This window comes from Heteronotia binoei, chromosome 16 (genome assembly GCF_032191835.1).
Source record: "Heteronotia binoei isolate CCM8104 ecotype False Entrance Well chromosome 16, APGP_CSIRO_Hbin_v1, whole genome shotgun sequence".
In the NCBI taxonomy this organism is placed as follows: domain Eukaryota; kingdom Metazoa; phylum Chordata; class Lepidosauria; order Squamata; family Gekkonidae; genus Heteronotia; species Heteronotia binoei.
The window spans coordinates 36,575,740-36,600,427 of NC_083238.1; the positions used below are offsets into that span (position 1 = coordinate 36,575,740).

Sequence of the window (24,688 nt, forward strand, 5' to 3'; positions counted from 1 at the left end):
ATTGTAGTTTAAGTAAGAAGGGGCCTGGATGGGTGATTGAAGTGTGTCAGCTGTACCCAAGGGGGCAGAGTTGGCTTGTTTGCAGAGAGAGAGAGTTGTGTTCAGTGTGTGTGGGAAGAGAGCTGAGTGGACCTGTGGAGAGTCTAAGGAATCTGTGTTCCTTGTGGAAGTTTTAGTCTAAGTGGCAAATTAGTAAATAGAGGTTTGTTGAAATTATTAGCCTAAGTGGCAAGAAATTAAGCCTCTGTGGCTAATTCTATTTAAGAAACTCTAGAGAAACCATTACAACTTATGACCTTACTGAAACCATTATGCTGTTATACTTCTAAATAAACTGTGTTCATGTTTAAGAGAAAAACATTGTTTTATTTAAAGGATTCCTTTTTACCTCAGAGCCACCCCAGCAATGCTGAGTGACCACTCTGTCATTTTACCAAATCTAACTATGTCATTGTGTTCAACTAAGAAGTCTAAGATGAGAGCCTTTGGTGGCAGGAAAAAGAAGTAGGGAATGCTAGGAAAAGCAATGAAGCAGCACAACACACATCACTACAGAGTGGTACCTTTACAGGTGTGACATACAAAGAGTCCTGGAAAAGAGCAAAATCTCACTATATGTGTTTGCCAGTTTGTTGAATCTGGGGCACAGAAAGGGAGGAGCCTGAGGAATCACTTGTAGAAAAGAAAGGCAAGCAAAGGAGGGGTCAAAATCCTTTCCATCACTGTTTCTCTGCTCAAAACCATTCTCAAAGTTGCCTTCTATATCACCTTAGGGAAGTGGCGTAGGGCACCTGGCAAACCTTTGTTAATACTCTGAATCCTCTTATAGTACCATGGTAGCAAACTCTTTTTTTGTACCTGCATGTTCCATGAAAGTTTACAGCAGAATTTAAAAAAAAAATAAATCACAAAGCATACAGACTACTCTTATTTTCACGATTTATCAAACTCCATTACTGAAATATAACTAATTTTATTCTTGATAAAAAGACATAAAAATCACAATGAAAAGTACAAAAAACAGGATACACATTTTGGAATGTTGCAGCTAGGCAGAAGTTGTGTATGATTCCCAGAGATGTCAATTGGACAGAAGAGGACACAGCTGTTTACTGGACTGCAACGCTAACCGCCTATAATCCACAGCTCCGCCTTCACTCTGGTGTGCATTAAGGGCTTCTGCCTAAGCAAACTTTCATATTGTTTTCAAAGGAGGGGACAGTGGGTTATGATTATGGCCATGTTTGCTCCACTGAAGCGTACAGGGAAGCAGCCCTCAAGCTCACTGAAACTAGATGTCCACTCAAGAGGAACTGCTAAATTGGGGCTCCTTCCCCATCCATAAGGCAATGAACAGAACTCATAGCGCTCATCTGTTATAGTTCATCGTGTTGGTAGACGTTGTATTCTTTGGCAGATATGAAGCCATCTCCGTCATGGTCATTCTTTTTAAATATATCAACCAAAATAGTCTCATGAACTGACAGGTCACGTTTCTTTCCATCTCTTTCAAATTCTCTCTTCAAATAATCATTTATCTGAAAGAATAAAGTGGGAGGTAACCAGACGAATATAACAGAATTTATTTTTATACTTGCAAAGTAAAAGAAAATAATACAGCAATACTAATTTAAAACAGCTGGAACTCAATAAAATATTTAACACTATTTTTTGAAATGTTATGTTTCTTATATTTAAATAGCAGCTGCAATCAAGTATGTTTAAAAACTGGACTATATTAAAAGTATACACTGTCCTTTGTCACACATACTGATGGATTTTTCCACAGGGCTCTTGTGCTCATGGTGGCTGGGAAGGAATCCATCAGCAAGGGTGTTATAATAAAGAGAACTCTTTGTGGGTGAGACAATGAAAAGGAATCCTATGCTGCTCTCAAAATTAACCTAGGAGGAGCAGGGGCATTCAGGAAGGCCAAAAATTCTCTTGAGAAATGGGTTGTATGTGCATGTTTGTGGAAGACAGTCTCACTATTCTAGAATAACAAGAGGAAGAGAAGGTGAGGCCTGCTACTTTTAAACTTAATTTCTCAATTACCTTTGCCATGGTATGGCAGTCAGAAAAGGTTAGAGACAAATTATAAAGAAACAAGTGGGGACCAGCAGGAATCTTAGAGGAACGGCCCTCGTATTCCCCCCCATCTTTGATTCCTCTCTCTCCCTCCACTTTTCTCAGTGTCTTTCTCTTCCTCCTTGCCCCCCTTTCTGTCCCTCTCCCCCATGTCTGCTATCACTCCTTTTTTTCTGCCTCCCTCACCCCATTATTCTCTTTCTCTCTCTGTCTGGTGCTTGGCCTCTTCCCTACAGCAATAGCTGAGGCTTGCCTGTGCCCCCTGCCTGCACCCCGGCCTCAGTGGCCTTAGCAGCAGCTTGTTGATAACCCCCCCCCCCCACACACACACACAGCTTCACTGCTTTGGCATCTCTGCTAGCTCCTCACTGGCCTCTTCCATGCTATGCTGGCTGCCATTCATTCCCCTCTCCCCGGCAGCATTAGTGGAGGCTTGCTCAGCTCCCCCCTCACAGCTTCACCATCTGAGTTTCTACTCAGAGTGGCACTAGTTCTCCAGGGTCTCAGGCAGGGGTCTTTCAAATCACCTACTGCCTGATCCTTTTAATAGAAGACACCAGGGATTGAACCACGGATCTTCGGCATGAAAGCAGAAGCTCTTCCACTGAGCCACAGTCGCTGCCTCAGAAGCTCTGCTGGCTGCTCACCCAGCCTCCCTGCAGTGGCAGCCCCCTGCACCCCCTCATCTTCTGCCTCCTGGTCTCTTTGCTGCCTCAGCGGCTCATCTTAACAAAAGCGGCAACTCTTCCCGCCTGCCTGCAACTTTGCCGCCTCAGGAGAACTACGTAGAGAAAGGCAATACTTTTGTTTATTTGGGGGGGGGGGCAGTTTACCCCCCCCCCCAACATTTTTTTGAAGTTTTAAGAGTTTTCTGCAAACCCGGAGAGTCTTCCAAGTTCAGAGAAAAATCTCTTTTCTCTCAGTGTGGGCCTAGTTGCAGGTTTAGGTATCTGCAGATCTGTGTACACTCAAGAAAGATACACAGATAAAGATGAACAGAAGTTATTTTACTAACGTGGTTGGCAACAAAACTCGTTACCTCATCTCTTGAGAGTTTTTTGTCACTGTCCAGGTCTATTTGAGTAAAAGCTTCAACACTTCGTGGTCCTTTAGTTACTGCATACAGTTCAATCTCGAAGATCAGTGTCGCATTCGGTGGAATTTTTGCTGGTTCTAAGAATGTAATGAGACCATTACAGGGACTTTTACACTGATCACAGATAACCTTAAACATAGATAATGCTAGTGTTAATTATATATATATATTATTCCTAGCTTCTATGTTAGACATACATTTGGCTTTTAAATATCGTAGCAGATATTTGCAGAAGACCAACTCCCTTTTATTCCGTGAACATTTCTGAATGGACTGTGCTTTAATTATATTAAAATTAAATCAAAGAGTTTTCAACTAAACATTAGGAAGAACTTCCTGACAGTTAGAGTGGTTCCTCAGCAGAACAGGCTTCCTCTGGAGGTGGTGGCCTCTCCTTCTTTGGAGGTTTCTAAGCAGAGGCGATGTGCCCATTTGACAGCAATGCTGGTTCTGTGAACTTAGATTATGAAAGCGAAGATGGAAAGGAATGAGCCAGTGCTTGGATCTTGTGGCCCTTTCTTACATTTCCAGGTTGTTGAGTGCCATTTTGGGGTCAGGAAAGAAATTTCCTCCAGACCAGATTGGTCAGGGATCCTGGAAGTTTTTTGTTTTCCTCTGGGCACAGAGCACGGGTTACATGGGAAATTTAAGTGGGTGGGAGGTAGTTGTGAATTTCCTACATTGTGCCAGGGGGGTTGGACTAGATGACCCTTGAAATCCCTTCCAGCTCTATGCTTCTACGTATATTGCTAGCCAAGTTTAATGGTTATCAAAAAGAAAGGAAAAAAAAGTAAATAGCTCTGAGTTTATTCCATTACATCAGGCAATTATTGTTCCTTAAACATAAAATGGCTAGGGAAAACACACATTCAATAAAAGAGAAAGCAAAACTTGAAACATGCCTTTTAAGAGTATGGAAAAAGGGGTCTCAAAATGTCAATTTTTTTTTTAAATTAAAGTTTCAACAAAGAAACTGGGCTTCCAAAAAGACTAATGTTTAGTGTACTACAATATCCTGTTAACAAATCTACACATCAAAATTTGGCTTTGGTTCAATTTGGCTTTGGTTCAGAAAGAAAGCAGCAGTTTGGAACGAAGAAAGAACTAGTGAGTTTTCCAAAGTCAGTCCCCAAAGTGGTCTTGAAGCCATGCTGCATGCCATTAACACAGAAAATTTTAGTCCGTCATTAATCTCTAAAGTGCGAAACTTAAATTTCTAATATGCCATCTCATCTAAAATTATGAAATTTATTCTTCTTTCTTGAGCTTCCATAAACTGCACTGAAAACAGAAAGTTGAAACAGCCTCCTTTGTTTTTTAATTAAATATTTCCCATTTTCTAATCTTCTTCATTAACAAACGGGAAATAGTTATTGTCTTTTGAGTGGATAAAAATACAACATAGCCTTTTATATACAATCTGAGACGCTCCTGCATAACCAGTAATCCCCAGAGCTGACACCGACCATTTACAGTAAGTAGCCCAGAGCTTTTTTTTTTGAGCAGGAACACACAGGAATGCAGTTCCGGCTGGCTTGGTGTCAGGGTGTGTGGCCTAATATGCAAATGAGTCCCTGCTGGGCTTTTTCATGCAAAAAAGCCCCGTGTGAATCAATGATAATGTCAGGGTGTGGCCTAATATACAAATAAGCTCCTTTTTTTCTACAAAAAAAGCCCAGCAGGTGACTGACATGATCCTTGTTTTTGAAGTCCGTATTGGGTAACAAAAGTCAGATTTACTGAACTCCTGGTAAACCACTTATGCGTTGTCTCATGGGATTCTTAGCCTGGCAAGTTACAAATCATCCAAGCCTGGTCTACAATATTTCTTTCTTCAAACTGTTGTTTTGTTTTAAACCTGAACACATACTGTTTAATTCTACAGGGCTCATACTTTGCTACCACTAAGCTCTTAAAATGTAGTAAGCTAAAAGATGCGAGCAGTTTTCAGAATTATACATACCACAGGAAAACACACGTAAAGACCTAGAAAGGAACATGCATTCTTGACACTCAAAACTAGCACCATCTCGCCCAGCATGCAGGCTTAAGCATACGGTAGGTGGGGAAAAAAGGCTTCTTCAGTTGCAGCCTAGAACAAACAGCCGCGCATTAGTGTTCAGTAACCATGCAATGCTCAACTTGCTCTTTGAGAATATCTGTTGTCCAACTAATAATGGAATCCTAAACTGAGTTACTTCACCCTAAACTGGCATAACTCTGCAGGGGACTGCACTGTAGGACATGTTAATTTGGTTGAAGAAATAATGGTAAACTAATTCAGCCTAAGTCAAAAAGATACAGTGCTTGCATACTTAAACCATCACTGGTTCAAACTTAGGGCTGCTGTAGATTTGATGGGAGAGGGAGAACTCAAATATATTTATTCACATGTCCACCCGATCACATATAAAGTCTGCGAAAGTCTTAAACAGAGAAATGGAACACTTGTGCAAGGACAGTTGGACACTACCACAACCTCACCGCTCAACATGGGTGCATGTTAACTGCTATCACCTTGCTTCCAACTTATGGCAACTCTACGAATTAATGTCCTCTAAAAAGTCCTATCATTAACAGCTTTGCTCAAGACCTGCAAACTGGGGGCTATGACTTCTTTATACACATAGCATTGTTTGAACATTCTTCTCCCAGTGCAGCTTTGATTCTGGAAGCAACCTTAGCTGGAAGAAAAACACTACGAACAATGGAATGCAGCAAGATAAGAATCTGTATGTTATTTATCTATTTACATGTCTATATCTCCTTTTCTGATGGCAGTATGCATGCATAAGAACATGAGAGAAGCCATGTTGGATAGGGCCAATGGCCCATCCAGTCCAACACTCTGTGTCACACAGTGGCCAAAAAAAACCAGGTGCCATCAAGAGATCCATCAGTGGGGCCAGGACACTAAAAGCCCTCCCACTGTTGCCCCCCCAACCACCAAGAATACAGAGTATCACTGCCCCAGACAGAGTTCCAACAATACGCTGTGGCTAGTAGCCACTGATGGACCTCTGCTCCATATGCTTATCCAAGCCCCTCTTGAAGCTGCCTATGCTTGTAGCCACCACCGCCTCCTGTGGCAGTGAATTCCATGTGTTAATCACCCTTTGGGTGAAGAAGTACTTCCTTTTATCTGTTCTAACCTGACTGCTCAGCAATTTCATAGAGAGTCCATGAGCTCTTGTATTGTGAGAAAGGGAAAAAAGTACTTCTTTCTCTACCTTCTCCTGTATACAATTCCAGGAGATTTCCCATCTAGACAACACTGGCCAGATCCAGCCTGGCTTTGCTTAAGCAAGATTGGTCATGTGACTTCTGACTATACCCTGGAACCATTCCCGTTTTCTGTTAAGAGCATATGCTCCCTCTGCTCTCCCTGTGAATGGACCTGGAACTAGGTATTCCTTACTCAATATAGGTACTAATCTCTTGTATATCTTTCTGCAACTTCCTGCTCTATCTGCTTATCTTGCACAAGATTTTATGCTAATCCTACTTTGCCCACCTAAAAATAGTCAGGGGTGGCCCTAACCCACTGTGAGTAAACAGATTACTTTCTTTAATTAGATCTTGTTCTAGACTGGCTTCTCTTTGTAATCTTTAAGGTACCCCTGGACTCCTGTTTTATTTAACTACCCTTACAATGTCCTTATGGCCAATTAACACCAAAAGAGTATACATGAGACTAAATCATCCCTGTATCGCAAAACAAGCTGCTAGCTCTTTTGTGGACAGACAAACCTGCATAATGGGACCAGCCATGAGTATAATGGAGGCTTCATATTGTAGGTTTATAGAAAAATGTACTGTTCTTTAAAACAACTAATTTGGGAGTGAAGACCCACAAAAACTTCACTTGCAAACTCTAGCAATGTGCAGACAGGAGGAAGCAGAAAAAAGGGGCTGGGGCTGGTGGCAAAGTAATGGGTTGCCTGAGCCAGAAATGGGGAGGGAGACCTTCTCCTGATGAGTTTAAATGGAAACAAAATTCTGTTACTAGGATCTCAGGGTTTAGAAACTCCTGTTACTATAGTGATGCTCAGGGGTCCCCAATGTTTTCAAGCCTGTGGGCATCACTGGAATTCTGAGACAGGGTGGTGGGTGCAACCAGAAAATGGCTGCCACAGGAGGTGGAGCCAAGTATTAAATGGCTGCCGCAAGAGGTGGAGCCAACCACAAAATGTAAGGTTAAGCATAATTCTAATTGTAAGTCTTTAACATTTCAGGCAGAATCTCTGTTGGGATTCCTTTTAAAGTGAACACCAACACAATGAAGATCCTTGTGCTGCGATGGCAGCTGTTGTCGATGCAACTTTTAAAAATCTCCACAGCAAGTCTGCAGCTCTATTGGGAAAAGTCCAATCTGGCCTCACCCACTTCCTAAAAACATCCGGCCAGAGCCAGAAGTGTCCAATGGCACTATGGAGCCCACAGACAACACACTGGGGTCTACTGGTGTAGCTGAAAGTATACAGAAAAGCCAAATACACATCTTTGTTTTACCATATCCTTGTTGCCCATATGCTAGCGAAGGAGGAATGATCACTCTGCGTTTCTCTCCAGGACACATATTCAGCATGGCGATATCTAATCCTTTGATGACTTGCCCAACGCCGAGAACAAACCATTTGGGGTCACCTTTGTTTTGTGTCCGGCTACAGAGAAAAACTGAGATTTTAAAACAGCCTTGTAAAGAGGGCAAAAGAGTCTGTAGGCACAGCATAATTTGTGGTGAACATGTATTAAGAGTTTTTTGAAATAACTGATCCCACTTATTCATTAATAGATGATAGCCTGTCTGGGTTGTAGGATACCATATAAAGGGCTGCCAGCAAAGGGTGGGATTCTAGCAGGAGCTCCTTTGCATACTGGGCCATACCCCCTAATGTAGCCAATTCTCCAAGAGTTTACAAGCCTCTTTTTTGTAAGCTCTTGGAGGATTGGCTACATCAAGGGTGTCTGGCCTAATATACAAAGGAGCTCCTGCTAGAATTTCACCCCTGTCAGCAACTAACTACTCCTTCTGGCTTGGGCACAGCATGAGTTCTCTGATGAGACAAAATGCCATACCGAGGGCACTGGGCATCTGCCAGTGCACCAGCTCCAATGCACAAGTTCCCACACCAGTACTGGCACAATCACACAATCTAGCCATTCCAACAGTGTGGCACAGGGTTGCAAAGTCTTGGCAAAGACTTACCAGGATGCTCCAGGACAGGGGAGGGAAGAAGGTGATGCAGGCATATCGAGGGTGTCTGGTTTTTGGGCAATAATTTGTGGTTTGAAGCTAATTCTATCAAAGAGTTTTGCCCCAAAACCAGAGCTTCCCCAACCTCCCAATTTGCCGATGTCACTTCTGGGTGACATGGATATATTGCATTATTTCCAGCTTCTTTGTTGTTTGGGGGGCAATCCCCTGACAGTGAGGAGAGCCTGGTAGTTGTTCCCCCCAGGGGATCTACTGCCCCTGGCTGGGGACTGACAATCCTAGCAGGCCACCATATCTCAAATTAAGGCCAACAGAGTTAAGTCTTTGAACAAAGCAGGAGTCAAGCTATACCTTTAAGACCAACCAAGTTTTATTCAGAATGTAAGCTTTGGTGTGCTAAAAACACACTTCAGACAAGGGGATCAGGTATAGTGTTCTGTATAGAGTTAAGCCTTGTTCCAGAACAATCTAAGTTCAGATTTTAGGGATGCTCTACAAACTACCAACTTCTTAACTGTAAAGCACAAAAGGAGGTCTCTCAATTGTTAATTAGGTTGCCTTGAAGAGAGCTCTTATGTTATGAGACTCTGCATGCCACTTTAGGGGAGGGAAAACATAGGGTTGCCAGCCTCCAGGTGAGGCCTGGAGGTCTCCCAAGAATTACAACTAATTTCCATTCAACAGAAACCAGTTCCCTTTGGGAAAAGGGCAGCTTTGAAGGATGAAGTTCATGGAACTATGCCCTGCTAGAGGATCACCCCCTCCTCAAACCCCATGTCCAAGTCTCCAGAAATTTCTCAGTCCAGAGCTGGCAACCCTAGGCCAGACCACAGTACAACACATGATGTACATTCATAACATATATGTAAACAAAGTTTAAGTCCAATGGTACCTTTAAGACCAACAAAGTTTAATTCTAGGCCTAAGTTTCCATATGTAAGCACCCTTCCTCACCACAAGAACATAAGAGCCGCCATGTTGGATCAGGCCAATGGCCCATCCAGTCCAACACTCTGTGTCACACAGTGGCCAAAAAACCCAGGTGCCATCAGGAGGTCCATCAGTGGGGCCAGAACACTAGAAGTCCTCACGCTGTTGCCCCTCCTAAGCACCAAGAATACAAAGCATCATGGCCCCAGAGAGTTCCAACAATACGCTGTGGTTAATAGCCACTGATGGACCTCTGCTCCATATGCTTATCAAATCCCATCTTGAAGCAGGCTATGCTTGTAGCCGCCACCACCTTCTGTGGCAGTGAATTCAATGTGTTAATCACCCTTTGGATGAAGACGTAGATACACCAGATACACTAACAGAAATCAACAATGATTAAATCTTGATAGAAGGTGGGGATAAGCCAGGAAGTTTATACATGAAAACTTCTACACAGAATTAACCATTATTGGTCTTAAAAGTGCCACTGGACTCCAACTTTGCTCTATTGTTGTGGCTCAGGAGCCACATGTGGTTCTTTCACATGCATTGTGTGGCTCTCGAACCTCCCCCCCCCCCCAATAGGCTGGCTTGGAGAAGGCATCTCTCTCTTAAAATCACTTCTCTAAGCCAAGCCAGTCAGCAGCTTGGCGAATGCATATAAAGTTAAAGTTGCTTTCTTTCCACCTCTCCCTCTCTATTGTTCTTCCTTCCTTCCTTCCTTTCTTCCGGCTCTCAAACATTTGACGTTCATGTCTTACAGCTCTAGAACATATGACGTTTATTCTATGCGGTTCTTACATTAAGCAAGTTTGGCCACCCCTGCTTCAGACCAACACAGCTACTCGCCTGCACATATGCCATTATACAACAACTAATGTACATAAATCCTCCCCTTCCCTCCGGGGGCCAACATATCTTAACTTCAGAAACCAGGCTACCTGGTTCTTTACAAATCAAACAAGAGCCAAACCATGTATTATTGAGGGGAGGGGTATGTTAGATGGAGGTGCAAACCAGCAAAGGAGAATAGGGTGCTTTGGGGGCGGGGCGGGAGAGCACAGTGCCTCCCCCACTCACCTGCAATAAAACTTGGACTTATCACTGGCCAAGTAGCCGTCGTAGTGGGCATTCAGTAGATCGCCCTTCTTGCTTTTTTGCTGACACTCTTGGGGGACGTGCACGACTTCGATTTGAACGTCGTCCGCAGAGGCGCCTTCTTTCTGCAGCCCGCTCGCCGGCAGAGCCAGAAAAGCGAAAGCCTGCAGGGAAAGGCCCAGCGCCACCGCCCCGAAACGCATCTTCTAATCTCGACTCGAACCACCGAACGAGCTCCGCAAAGGAGGCAGCAGCAACCAAAGTGTGCAAGAGCAACGTCAGAACGCGCCCCTCACTTCTCCCGGGGCTGCGTGGCACTGCCATTGTTTGACGTCACCAAGGGGGCGTGGCCCAAAATAAAGCCAGAGGTGTTGCCTTGCGTCGGCCTTATGAGCAAGGCTGGCTGGTTTCTTCCGCTTTTTACTCCTGTCTTTCTGCCTGTCCCTCCTTGACTCCCCTCCCCCAGGTGGATTCTTGCAGAGCTGCTCAGTTTCAAGCTAAGTCTGCAGGTCTCTGTCCTTATTTACACCTTGGGAGTGGGCAGCGGGGCTAGGGTTGCCAATTCCCTGGTGGGGGCAGGGGATCCCTCGGTTTGGAGGCCCTCTCCCGCCCCTCAGGGTCATCAGAAAGCGAGGGAGAGGGAAATAACTGTTGGGCACTCCATTATTCCCTACGGAGACCGATTTCTGTAGCATATATTAGAGAATTGGTCCACGGGTATCTGCAGCTCTGGGGAGGGACTGTTTTTTGAGGCAGAGGCACCATATTTGCAGCATAGCATCTGATGCCTCTCCTCAAAACACCCTCCCAAGTTTCAAAAGGATTGGACCAGGGGTCCTATTCTATGAGCCCCAAAAGGTGCTCTTGTCCTTCATTATTTCCAGTGGAGGGAAGGCGTTTAAAAGGTGTGCGGTCCCTTTAAATTGGATGGCCAGAACTCCCTTTGGAGTTCATTGATGCTTGTCGCAAGTTTGCCTCTGGTTCCACCTCCAAAGTCCTTAGGTATTTCTAGAATTGGATTTGGCAACAGTAAGCGGGGTGGTGATGGTGGCTGGCGGGGCGGGGGGCGGCAGCAGGATTGCAGTTTCCTACCCGCTGGGTACGCTTCTCCTCCTTTTGAAATTTGCAGTGAAAGCGAAGAATTTGTCCCGTTTGGAGGAAAATTCAGGACAGCTCTTTCCCCCACGAACTCCGCGCTAGTGTCGTCCAGCGCTACCACTTAATAGTTTCCCTGAAATCTATTCTCTCGTGTCCAGGTCGGGAAGAATGCAGGGCGTTCAAATGCCGCAGCAGCCTGATTCCCTTCCCAATGCTTGGGATTAAATCCCAATCTATTCAAAGCGGCGCATTTGCAACAAACCGGGTCAAACCCCTTCTAAATCCCTTGCAGTCAAATGCGTAACCGTTTAGCATGGCACGGTTAATAAATCTCCAGCAAACGAGCAGAGCTGCAGGTTATAGAGAGGCGTCATGGGGGGGGGGGGGGAGGGTGTGTCGGATAGCTACAGATCGGGGTTATGCGCAGGTTGGGGGGTTGCAATTACATCCAGAGTAATATTTTTTAAGCAGCCCCTTCGCGCGTGTACGCACGCGCGGGTGCATTACGACTTCCTCTCGAGTTTTTGGGACTTGCAAACTGTGCGTGCGCACATTTTTTCCCCTTCCCTGTTTTTTTTTTTTTAAACCAGCCCCTTTCATCCAGGAAGTAAATGAGACGTCAGGGTCAATGGCACCAAACGCAAAAGCCCGAGAAGGAGGGGGTGGGAAAGGGGAAGGAGAAGAGGAAAGAAAGAGGCTAGCGGTGCGGAGTGGAGGGAAGGAATCGGAGCCGATGCAAAGACTTGCCTTTTCTTTTTTGGTAATCGCTTTCTTTCCCCCCAGCGGCTGGGATGCGCATAGGCGATGAATGACTCCGCTGCTGCTATTGCACGTGCCCAGAAGCCATACCGGGCATCATCTCCAGAGCCGGCCGGATCCCAAAGCTGCTGCCGCTTCCGTTCCCCGAGCTAAGCCGCTCAGCTGTCAATGTCCATAGGGGCTTGCTGGTGCAGCTGCTGCTTCGGAGCGCGGGAGGGAAGAGGCGACGCGAGGAGCCCCCTTGGTCTCTGCTGCTCTTTCCCTGGAGGAGGAGGAGAAGGAGGGAGAGGGAGACCAGGATGCTGCGCGAGCCGCCGCCGTTGCTTTGAACTATGGAAGGAGTTCTGTACAAGTGGACCAATTATATCACAGGTAGGGAGGACGCGAGGGGCACACCTGGGCGCCTGGGAGAGGTGGGTGGCTCAGGTGAACCTCAGCAGCACAGAAAAGAGATGCCGGAGAGGTCCCTTGGCCACGTGCTTTGATGCCGCCTTAACCTTACTCGGAGTCAAACCATCGGTTTTTCAAGGTCACTACTTGGCTGCTCTGGTTGGCCGTAGCCTTGCAGGATCGCAGGTTCTTAAGCTCATCTATTGCCTCTTTTTAGTGGAAGATGAGGGGAGAGGATTGAAGCTGGCACCTTGTGCCTGGAAAAACACATGCTCTGACCCATGGCCTCGCCCAGCTTCCTTTTGAGGTCTTTTAAAACAATGGGGCCCGGTGGTTTCTCAGGAGAAAAAAAAATTGTGCTTGAATGGACTGGGAAATTTAGAGACAAGTGCTTAAAGCATACTGCAGGATTTAGCAAATATGGCCTATTTCTGCCTATGCCTCAAAAGCCCATAGGGTTGTATTTCTCCATTCTCATTCTTCCACAGGTTCTGCGGATAGAAATAGCTAGGCTTTGTAGTGTGGAAAACATTTCAGAGCCTCCGTCTGAGTCAGAGGTTCTCTGTTACGTCTCATGGTTCCATCCCTGAACGTGGGCCCTTGTGGGTGTTTTTGCCAAATAGGAAACTTTGTTTGGGATGAGTAATGAGAAAAGACATTTCGGGTCTGCTGAAGGGGTCCTATCTTAATTGAGGGCAATTAAGCCAAACTCAGTTGCCCTCGAGATTGATATTCTTAAGAAAACTGTATAAAGTGACCTACGCTATACCACTGAGCAAACAGATGGTGAATCTTTTTCTTTTCTTTTTTTTTGAGATTTTCCCCGCCCAAATTTGCTTTTAACACTGTGGGATTTGTTGCTTTGGATTAAGCTGCTACTGAATCGCTGCTGCTATTTGATGTGTAGAGAATAAACAAAGAGCTTTTTCTCCCTCTCCCAAAACACTGGAGCTTGAGGGTATCCAATGAAACTGATGGATAGTAGATTTAGGACGGACAAAAGGAAATACTGTTTTATACAGAGAGGGATTAAAAGTGTGAAATTTGCTATCAGAGGATGTAGTGATTGCCATAGGGATAAACAGATTTAAAAGGGTATTAGATTAATGGAGGAGTGGCTATCAGTGGCTACTAGCCATGGTGACTGGGGGAAAATTATGTTTCACTGTATCTGAGGAAGCGTGCAGTCACATGAAAGCTCATATCTGGAATAAAACTGCTGTTCTTAAGGTGCTGCTGAATTCAGACTTGTTCTATGGTGTTTCTGTAAGAGTTTCTGTACAAGTAATGCTTCAGAATTTGTTCTCTACCTTCAAATTTTATTTTTCCTTCCCTCTTAGATGGTAAACATTAAGGTAATTATCCTATGGTAATATATGGCATAGGAGTTTACAGCTCTTTCTTGCATACTGGGTATGTTTGCCGTTTTCTCACAGAAAATGAAGACACATACTTTTAAGTTCCACGGATATGCCAGAAAGTACAATTTTGTAGGATAACTAAGTTATAAAAGGTGTCTTTTATAAATTATGTCTTTAGGTTTGACAGGAAGTAAGTATAATATATGTATTTAAATGCCTTCCGCACCCAAAGTATGTACTTTTAAGCGTTTCTTTCTCCAAACTTATGTTTAGCTTAGACTTTAAAAAAAAAAAAAATTCAGTTTCTAATTTTAAAGGATATGCTATGGATCTTAGATACTACTTCTTTTAAAGTTCTGCTTCTTGTTTTGGGATAAATTTGTAGACTACAACAGGTATACTACACTGTGAATAGGAGACATCCTATTTGTACAGTTAAATCCTATTTGTACAGCTAAATCCTATTTGTACAGTTAAATTCAAGTCCAGTAGCACCTTAGAAACCAACAAATTTCTAGGGTATAATAATAATTATCATATGGGAGTGGATATAATATAGCCAGGAGCTCCAAGGATTGTCTGGCAGCCTAGAACTCTAGCTCTTTTTATGGCAAGCTAGGTTTATTTTTGTAGCCCAGAGAGCTGTGACTAACCCAAGGTCACCAGCTGGCTTCAGATGGAGGAGTGGAGAATTGAACCTGGTTCTCCAGATTAGAGCCTATCAGTGTTAACCACTACACCAAATTGGCTCTCTTGCTTCAGGGTATAAGCTTCCAAGAGTCAAAAATCTCTTCATTAGACACAAGTAGGAATAGAGCTCTCTGAGTCATTCTATTCCAGTTAGAAATTATCCTGTTTATAATATTTATAATTTATAATATTTATAATTTGAAATTGTAACTTTTGATGTTCAGATGCAGGTGGTTTCTGGGGATTATACAAGATTGTTATACTGAGGCAGAGCTTCTTTTAGCATAGCTTTATGCAATAAAATAAAAACAAAATATTGGGAAATATTTATATATGTGAGAAACAGGTGGCCGCTGCTATGGTGTGCACGTTCTAAACAGCAAGTTGTGGGAGCCTTGTAGATGGTTTTTCAGGCTGCAATGAGTGTTAGGAAATATAAAGAGGCAGCAGAAATCCTAAATTGAAAATAGCAGGCAGGTCCAAAATCCTGTTTAATGATGGAGAATGCATCACCTTGTGGTTGTCAACATGTTATTTAGAGAAATACGGTACCTCCTATCTAGCATCTTATTCGCAACCTCACAAATGTAAACACTAGTGGCATCATCTTGTGATTCTGCTGCACTCAAAACATCAGAGCTGTCCGTGCATTTTGGCAGATGCATGAACTGTTATATTGAGTTGGCTGAGATATATATACACAGAGCTACAAACAACAGAAGGATGAGGGGGAGTTTTTATGAAGAGAGCTAAGAACATAGCCCAGTTTTCCAGAACATAGGTGTATTATATAACATTGCAAAGCGGGAGTGAAAACAAGATCCAGTGAAAAGAGTAAGTGATACAGTCAGCGTATATATGGACCGCTCCCAACTGCTGATGAATTAGCAAAGGTAGGATGAATTTGGACGTTGCATGTTAAACCTGTAAGGAGGAACGCTTCTTTTATGCGATGAGCGAACAATTCCTTGTCTTACAGCATCATGGAATGTATTCCACAGATACCCCATGTTTCCTTTGAGAAGCTAGTGCCAGTTTAATGGGACTCTCAGGCAATCTCACGAAAACAGCCTTTAAAATGGGCAGCGGCTCTCCCACCTCTTAACTAGAATTCTTTCATAAAGCCAACTACCTAAGTCTTCTTACTGGAGATGCCAGGAATTGAACCTAGGACTTCTGCATGCCAACTGGTTGTTCTGCTGCTGAACCACACCCATATCTCAGTCTCCTGTCAAGACGGTAGTATTTGGGCTGAGATTCATGGTAACAGTATGGGGGCAATTAGCCCCCTGGTTTTGCGGGCTCCTGCCTGCCATCGACCAACTGGTTAAGGGGAGGAAATTCCCTCCCCAAACAGTGACATCACCAGAAGTAAACGTGACTTGCCTGAGTCACCTGGAAGTGATGAAGGCATATTGGTGGTGACACTCTGGTTTTTAGACAAAGCTCTGTGGTTTGAGGCTGATTTTACCATAGAGTTTTGCTCCATTGAAACTTTTTTGGACAAAACTCTATGGTTTGAGGCTGCTTTTAACAATAGAGTTTTGTCCTAAAACTAAGGCGCTATTCTCCCCCCCCCCCCATGTCACCAGTGTGCCCACGTCACTTCTGGGTGACATAGGTACGTCACATGACATCACTTCAGGTGGTGTAGGCATGTTGCACAACAATGCTTCCAGCTCCCAGAACGTCCCTCACCATCTCTCCCACTGGTGTTTCTGACAGACCTGGTGACCCTAGTAACACCAGACCATTTTCTGGGAGTGTATAAAGATGTGAAATGCACTCTTGATTGTCCTTGCCATGTGGTATTTTGGATGGTTTAGTAATGTGCACCTAGTAGCAATTTTAGCTGCTTTTAAGTTAGTAGCATATCGAAAGCTGTTTGGCGCGAGGAAGGATGCTGAGGGATTGAAGTCTCCATGTAGAAAAAATGTTTGGATTCCATTTTTGGCTGCAGAATATGTCTATATGCACAGCGACCCTTTTAAGAAATGTTTAACCTGCCCTCTGAACTGGCTGTGTCTGTCTATTTTATCATTAGGTATATTATTCTGGAACTTGTCCTCTTCTTTTATTATACCCCCCCCCCAGCCTTGTTTAAATCTTATTTCCTTTGGAAATGTTCTTGAATTTGGAAAGTTTGTAGAGTGGCTAAAATTCCCAGACTGAGTGGTTGGGGTTTCATTTTACGTAATCAGAGCAAGAGGTTGCCATTTTATGAGGGTAAGTTAGAGCTGTTGGATATGGCAGGGTGATCATGTTGGTTCGTGTCCCTACCTTGCTCACATCTAAAGCATTGACTGGCTGTGTGGTTTTTTTAAAGGAAAATGTGTATGTGGGTGAAAGGAGCTGAGCCTTGTTCTCACCACAGTTTGTTGTTGGGAGCACTTTTCTCCTCAGCCCAGTTTACCTAGAGTGGAAACTTGGCAGGCCATAAAATGGCACCCAGTCTGTCACAGAGTACAAGGAGTACAAAGGTTTACAAGATTATGCATGGGATGGAGAAGGTAGAGAAAGAGGTACTTTTCTCCCTTTCTCACAATGTGAGAACTCATAGACATTCAATGAAATTGCTGAGCAGTTGGGTTAGAATGGATAAAAGGAAGTACTTCTTCATCCAAAGGGCGATTAAAACATGGAATTCACTGCCACAGGAGGTGGTGGTGGCTGCAAGCATAGACAGCTTCAAGAGGGGATTGGATTAGCATATGAAGCAGAGGTCCATCAGTGGCTATTAGCCACAGCGTATTGTTGAAACTCTCTAGGGCAGTGATGCTCTGTATTCTTGGTGCTTGGGGGGGAACAGTGGGAGGGCTTCTAACCCCACTGGTGGACCTCCTGATGGCACTTGGGTTTTTTGGCCACTGTGTGGCACAGGGTGTTGGACTGGATGGGCCATTGACCTGATTCAACATGGCTTCTCTTATGTTCTTATGTAAGGAAGGGCAAAGTTCAGACTCTCATTTGTGAGCGCATTTCATTGTAAAATGGAGGCTCACCCCACCCATCTAGTTTTAGACATGAAAAGGACAGACATAAACAGAACCAGTGTGGCTGTCCCCATCACATCTACTTTGAGCTTTAGACATAGCCAGCCACTTAGAGCTCTGCCCGTCTGCTTTATTATTCATGGCCAGCTTTGTCTGTCTCTGTTCCCATTTGTTACTATACAAAGTTATATAAAACGCAAAATTACATACAACCCAAAACCAAACATGTCTGTGTATCTCTCTGATTCACTGCTGTATAGTTGCCCTGTATTTGCATTATAATTTACTTGTGGCTTCTTTGACTTCAAATTCAGAGACTCAGTGGAGTAAACAAGTGTGCACGTAAAGATAATGCAAAGTATGATTGACGACAGATAAAAAGGAAAGGGCCTCATTGAAGGAGGAGGGAAGACAGGGCTAGGAGGAGCAGTTTGGTTTTGAGGGATTTTCTGAATGTTAAAGGGGAACAATTCTAATTTTTTGTTCTCAGTATTATTTTATTTCCCATACAGTGTCACGTGATATTTTGGGAAATGGGGTGGGCAGGGATTACTTCCTTGACACTAATGCTGGGCAGAAGTTGGGCAGTTCTGGAACCATGCCAAATTATGAAGAATGTAAATAGATGCAGGAAGCAATTGTAAGCAGATCTACCCAGAAGTAAGTCCCATTTTATTCGCTGAGAGTGCTGAATTACAGAGAGTCTCTGAGCATGTATGTTCTGGATCACAGGAGAGATGATTCTTTTGTTGTGGATTAAGCAATCACCACCTGCAAAAACAGTTTTCTTGTGTGTATAATGATCATGCCTACTTCATGTCATTTGAGAGAGAGACAAGGAAGACACTATTTTGCCGAAAGAGGATGTGGGTAGCAGTGCAGTTTGCAAACTTCCGAGATTGTTGAAAAGAGTTGAGAAGAGACAGTGATGATAGCTATCAGAAAAATGTGAGTGAATGAAATGGAGGGAGTAGACAAGAGGGGACCTGACTGACAGTACGAGACCTTCAGGAAGTAAGCATACATCACTTCCTGCAAGCCATATAAAGTTCTGAATGGATAATTATACTTAGGAACTTCAGTTTGTTATATCAGATCAATCAGTACAGTCTAAAATACTGGTTGATACTATTAGGGGGAGAAATGACTGATCGATGTGGTTAGAATTAGCGGGAAGTTGGAAATTGGAAAATACCTATTATTCTCAGGATACCAGACAAATCTCTGTTTTGTAGGTAGTAGATCTGGGAATCTCAGGTTTGACTCCCACCTCTGCCGTGGTAGTTAGTTGTTTGCTCTTGGGTCAGCCATGTACTCTCAGCCAAACATAGCCTCCTGTCTGAAGAAGTGAGCAATGACTCACAAAAGCTCATACTCTGTCACAAGTTTTCTTGGTCTTTAAGGCGCTACTGGACTCTTATTCTTTTCTACTACAGACAGACAGACAGACATGGCTACCCACCCTGATCTATAGTCTCTCATGGTTGATGTGAGGATAAAATGGAGCAGTGGAGAACAATATAAGTCTCTGTGGGTCCCACTTGGAGAGAAAGGGGAAGTATAAATAAAGTAGAAAAATTAAGTCAGTGATTTTAAAAAAGGAATTATGTTTGAGAAGTTAAAAACTAATCTGTTAACTTTCTGAGCTTGTCAATTTTTAATTAAAAATAGGTTGTATTTCTGGAAAAAAATACAGTAAATGAATAAAGCTTTTGTGCCCACTTCCTACTGATGTGCATGGATTATGAATCTGTAACACTATTAATTTGTGAGCATAAAAATCTTATGGAAATATTTAGTGAATGGCTCACGAGTTATATTAGGGTTTTTGACCTTCATTAAGAATCTCTGACTGCAGCAGGGACTGGGCGTACAAAAGCTAGATGATGAAATTATATGATATACCATTTTAAATAAGATGACTTGAGGGCCATTTCATTTTTAAAATGGAGAAAGGACTTGCTTGCTGAAATATACGAATTTGCACTCTTGCTTAATTTTTAGAAAGGTAATAAAAGATGTGTAAAATGAATCACTGAAATTGGTTTCTACAAATTCACGAGCACTTTTTATCCTTGCTCATTTTCTTTATAGGGTCATCCCAGAGGATAGCAAAATATATTGTGTCCTTTTTGCCACATTGAAAAGGTTTCCGCACCGCCAGAACAATGCTTAATCAGGTTTTCTTTAACTGCAGAGACATGGGCTTTGTTTGATTCCACAAGGCTCTGCTCCTATTCTTCTCTGTTTGAACCAAGCTCAGATTTCTGCCATACAGTTACATAATGGAGCCGGTCTTTTCTAAACCTATGAATCTTTCTCGGGTCGCTTTGTCTTGCTATCTTGACCTATATCTTCTTTATCCGATTTCCTTTAAAATGTTTGGAAAGCAGATCAGATGCCCTTGTTTCATGCTGGTAGTTTATAACGCAGTCCTTTAGTAGAGTTACAGCCTTCTAAGCCCATTGACTTCAGCGGATTTAGAAGAGTGTAACTCTGTTCAGGATAGCGCCGTGAATCCCTTTAAGCTCTGGTTGTGCTGTTTTTGACATTCCATGTTACAAGGATAGAGGCAGGATGAGTCTGTGTGAAAAAATAATTTCAGATAAAGAAGGCAGCTGAAATTGGAAGAAAGTTGCATTCTTGGAATTGCCTACTCTGGTTTCAGAAATTCCTGGAGATTTGGAGACAGTACCTGACCAGGCTGGAGTTTAGGGGGGAAACATAGCAGGGATGTAATTCTGTAGGGTGTGTTCATGCTATATTAAATAATGTGTTTTGTAAGTGGATTTTTGCTCTTCTTACAGAGTAAAAATCCAGTGGCAAAACACATTATTTAGTGTAGTGTGTCTCCACCCTTCGAAGCTGCCATTTCCTCCATAGGAAACAATCTCTTTAGTTTGGAGTTCAGTTATAATTCCAAGAGAACTCCAGGCCCTCCATGGACGTTGGTAACAGTTCCTGGTCACAAGGTTGGGCTTCCTCATGACAATGGAGGGTAGTCTTTCGTTGTAATTGGCCTGCCTCATAACCTTGCTCCTTGCTGTGTTCTTGAAGAGGGTAATATTAGTCAGACTGTACTTATAATAGATTTACAGAGTTTCCCTTCAGACAAATACATTACTGACTGGGGAAGCCTCTGACACTGAGGTATTAATCTTATGAGATTAGTTCTTGAAAAGTACTTACATATTCTGCTTCAGCAGCTCCTAAGAACTATTGGTGAATGGGAATATTACAAGTGGATTGTCATATTAGTCTGTAGAAGCAAAATAATGTAGGGGTCTGATAGTACCTTAAAGACTAACAGCAGTTATTCCTTCATGAGGTTTCCTGAGTTGGAGATCACTGTGCCAGACACTTATGGGTGTTAATTTTCCTTGACAGAGCTTTGTATTTAAAAGTTAATGGCAAAGTCTTGTCAAACCCACAAAATAAGCTTGGTGGACATCTTTGTCTTTTATCGGTTAGGTGTTTCTAGTATTGTTTAAGTAGTTGAAGATTTGTTTAAGGACCTGAAGAAGTGTGCATGCCCACGAAAGCTTATATATTCCCAGAATAAAAATTTGTTGGTCTTAACAGGTGCCACTGGACTCCAGCTTTGTTGTGTAAATGTTTACCAGAGTAGTCAAAGGGTAGGGTTGTCAGTGTGTAGATGGGGTCTGGAGATCTCCAGGAATTATAGCTGACCTCCAGATGACAGAGATAGTTCCCCTGGAGAAAATAAACAATATAAGATAACTACTGGAGGCAATGCAACTTTCACACAAAGCATGTAAATATGGAGCAGCAAATTAGAGCATGCGAGGATCCATGTAGTAAAGAGTAGAGCTGCGGCTCTGTGTAACGTCAGGAGAAAGAGGCTGAGGAAGAACTAACTATTGAAGCTGTGAGGAGTCCTTTTAAAAGCGGTTCCTTATTCTCTCCATACCATCACGAGTGGAACACTAAGAAATTAAAAGACTTCACCCACGTCTTCACTAAGTCCTTTTTGAAGAGGCTTTCATTCTTTGTGACGGTTGAGAGACTTTGTGGGGGAAATTTCAAGAATGTTCAGTGTTCCTTAGTTTTGTTTTTGTTTAATCTCACTTAATACGCATATTTACATGCTTTTCGTGAAAGTTTCATTGCTTCCAGTGGTTATCTTATATTGTTTATCTTCACACCGGTTCCAGTTGTACTTATTATTACTACCCCTGGAGAAAATGGCTGCTTTAGAGGGTGAACTCCATGGCATTGAACCCTGCTGAGGTCCTTTCCCTCCCCAAACTCTGCTTCACAGGCTTTGACCTCAAATCCTCAGCTATTTCCCAACTTGGAGGTGGTAACCCTATTTAGACCTAGAAATTATAGTTTACTGAGTGTACATTATATAAATAAGATTATCATTAACTGTATATATTTTTAAAAGTAGCTCTATTTTGTTTCCGAAAGTTTTTTTGAATAAACGTTGGCCCTGCCTTTCAATGAAGACCTCAATAATGCTACTGTTTATGTGTGATTATATTTGTAATGAAACAGAACAAGACTGATGTTGCTTTCTGCTCTTTCTGGTTCTCTCCCAGGTTGGCAGCCTCGCTGGTTTGTTCTAGATAATGGGATATTGTCTTACTATGATTCACAGGATGACGTCTGCAAGGGCAGTAAAGGAAGTATAAAGATGGCAGTGTGTGAAATTAAAGGTAAATCCAGTAATCAGAAACTTGTTATATATCATCTCTTTGAACTGGGCCTGGAAACAGGCAGACATCCAGTGCAGTTGATATAACATAGGTGAAATGTATTTGCATGTCACAATATTCAGCTCAGGAGCATTCTGCGCTAACTGATGGACCATCTTTTTCTGTGCTATCCAGCATGTTAACTGAGATCTGCCTCCTAAGCTCTGGTCTCTGTGTCCTTGCCTTCTGAAGTGAGGCAACTAGAGACAGGGCACTTTCAGTGATGGCACCTCAGCTTTGCAATGCTTCCTTCCTTCCTTCCTTCCTTCCTTCCTTCCTTCCTTCCTTCCTTCCTTCCTTCCTTCCTTCCTTCCTTCCTTCCTTCCTTCCTTCCTTCCTTCCTTCCTTCCTTCCTTCCTTCCTTCCTTCCTTCCGTGTTTGTGTGTGTATGTGCCTGTTTCTGGAAGTCATGGCGACCTCTGTCAGTTCCTACTAGAACAAAGCAGTAGACAAGTGCACCTTTAAGACCAACTAAGTTTTATTCAGAATGTAAACTTTCATATGCTCTTAAGCAGATTTCATCAGACTGAGTTCCTACTAGGTCATGGAGGATGTTCAGAGAAGTGGCTTGAGAGCCTGCCTCTGCTTCCTGATCTTAGTATTCTCTGGAGGTCTCCCTTCCAAATACTTGTTAGGGTTGGCCCTACTTAGTTTCCAAGATCTGATGAGACTGGGCTTGCCTGGGCTATCCAGATCAGGGCATATGCCCTCTGCATTGAATCTCACCTGGCACTTGCCATACAGGCACTGTGTGCTGTTTTTACACCGCCATCTCATTTCAGATAGCTTTTTAATGCATTTCTTTATTTTTATGTTAATGATATATAGTGTTATGGTATTGTTTTTATTTTTAAACCACTCTGAGTAGGCCTCTGGAGAGGCAGTATATAAATACTCAAAACAAATAAATTCAGGGGAAGCCCTGTGTAAAGTTCATTCTGCCCATCAAACCAGTCAGCTTTTAGTAATTTGTGGTACGCAGACAACTAACACAAATTTCAAAGTTTTAAGCTATCTACAAGTTTCAGAGGATACATAGGTACGGGGCTTTTTTGGTAGAAAAAACCCAACAGGGACTCATTTTCATATTAGGCTACGCCCCCTGATATCACCATTATTTCACACTTAATCCAAGGTTTCCAAATCTGTGCTGCTTCTTGGCATTTCTCACTTTGGCAAAGTGCTTGAGGAGGCAACAGCGGAAGGGGTTCTGGAGTTCTGGCCCTCCTGGTGAACCTCCTGATGGCACCTGGGTTTTGACCACTGTGTGACACAGAGTGTTGGACTAGTTGGGCCACTAACCTGATCCAACAGGGCTTCTCTTATGCAGGGGTGTAGCCAGAAAATTTTGGGTGGGGGGCATTGGGAAATTCTGTGGGGCGGGGGAGTGGGGAAAGAGAGAGAGAGAGAAAGAAGAGGATTGGAAGCTGCCAACAGAATGGTTGCCATCTGCTCCTCTTACCACTGTCCTCGTGACTCATATAGACGAGGAAGCCAGTACATGTGGAAGAGGGTTCAGCTCCGGCTTTTAAGCATGGAAGAGGATTCAGCTCTCCTTTTAAAATGCCGCTCAAGCAGCAAGCTGTGAGCCCCCTTACAGCAGAGGAAGAGGACTTGGATCGGCAGTGGCCTTACTGTACTAGCCCAGCCATGTGACCTGCCGTCATGTGACCCAGGCTGGTTGCGCTTGAACAGGGAGGCCACCACCACCAAGCTGTGTCCTCTTCTCCTGCTGCGGGTGAGCTTGTAACGTGTGGCTTGAGTGGCGTTTAAAAGGGGGAGCCAAATCCGCTTCCTCATCTACTTGCTTCCTTGTCTACATGAATCACAGCTGTGGCAGGAGGAGGGGAGGTGCGGACAGCAGTCTTCTGCCCTCTCACTGGCTATGGCTGGGGCAGACCTCTCGACTGAGGGGGCGTGGCCCCATCCCGCCCCATCATAGCTACAGGCCTGCTCTTATGTTTTTAAACCTGAGCCCAGGTACTTCTCAGTCTAAAAAATAAACATAGGAAGAAACACAAACAAAACCAAAGCTCATTTCCTTTGTGCCCAGGCTATTTACAGCAAATATACATCCTGGAACTCAGTTATGGCTTTGCTACCAAAGTCACGTAGACACTTCTTTATAACAAATAAGACCACCAGTGATCTATCGAGGTCAGTATTATCTACTCAGACTGGCAGTGACTTCCCAGGATCTCAGTCTTTTCCTATCACCTACCACCAGATCCTTTTAGATGTAT

The 24,688-nt window shown here is 43.4% G+C and overlaps 2 protein-coding genes across 3 annotated transcripts in view; one reads left to right on the forward strand and one right to left on the reverse strand.

The window, feature by feature from the left end:
- Positions 1–953: 953 nt before the first annotated feature.
- Positions 954–10,666, reverse strand: FKBP7 (FKBP prolyl isomerase 7). The gene is made up of 4 exons (XM_060256970.1): positions 10,416–10,666; positions 7,697–7,848; positions 3,128–3,261; positions 954–1,538 (listed from the first exon to the last, which is right to left on the reverse strand). The coding sequence occupies exons 1-4, from the start codon at positions 10,634–10,636 to the stop codon at positions 1,377–1,379; spliced, it is 669 nt and encodes a 222-aa protein (XP_060112953.1). The 5' UTR covers positions 10,637–10,666; the 3' UTR covers positions 954–1,376.
- Positions 10,667–10,786: 120 nt separating this feature from the next.
- PLEKHA3 (pleckstrin homology domain containing A3) overlaps positions 10,787–24,688 on the forward strand; it is a 32,887-nt gene continuing 18,985 nt past the window's right edge. Inside the window, exons 1-3 of one of the 2 annotated variants that reach the window (XM_060256968.1) lie at positions 10,787–10,942; positions 12,315–12,662; positions 22,290–22,406. In XM_060256968.1, the coding sequence (XP_060112951.1) occupies positions 12,623–12,662; positions 22,290–22,406 (157 nt within the window). In that variant the 5' untranslated portion in view covers positions 10,787–10,942; positions 12,315–12,622. Of the gene's footprint in view, positions 10,943–11,378; positions 11,436–12,314; positions 12,663–22,289; positions 22,407–24,688 lie in introns of those variants that run through there. The other variant, XM_060256969.1, reaches the window with a different exon arrangement.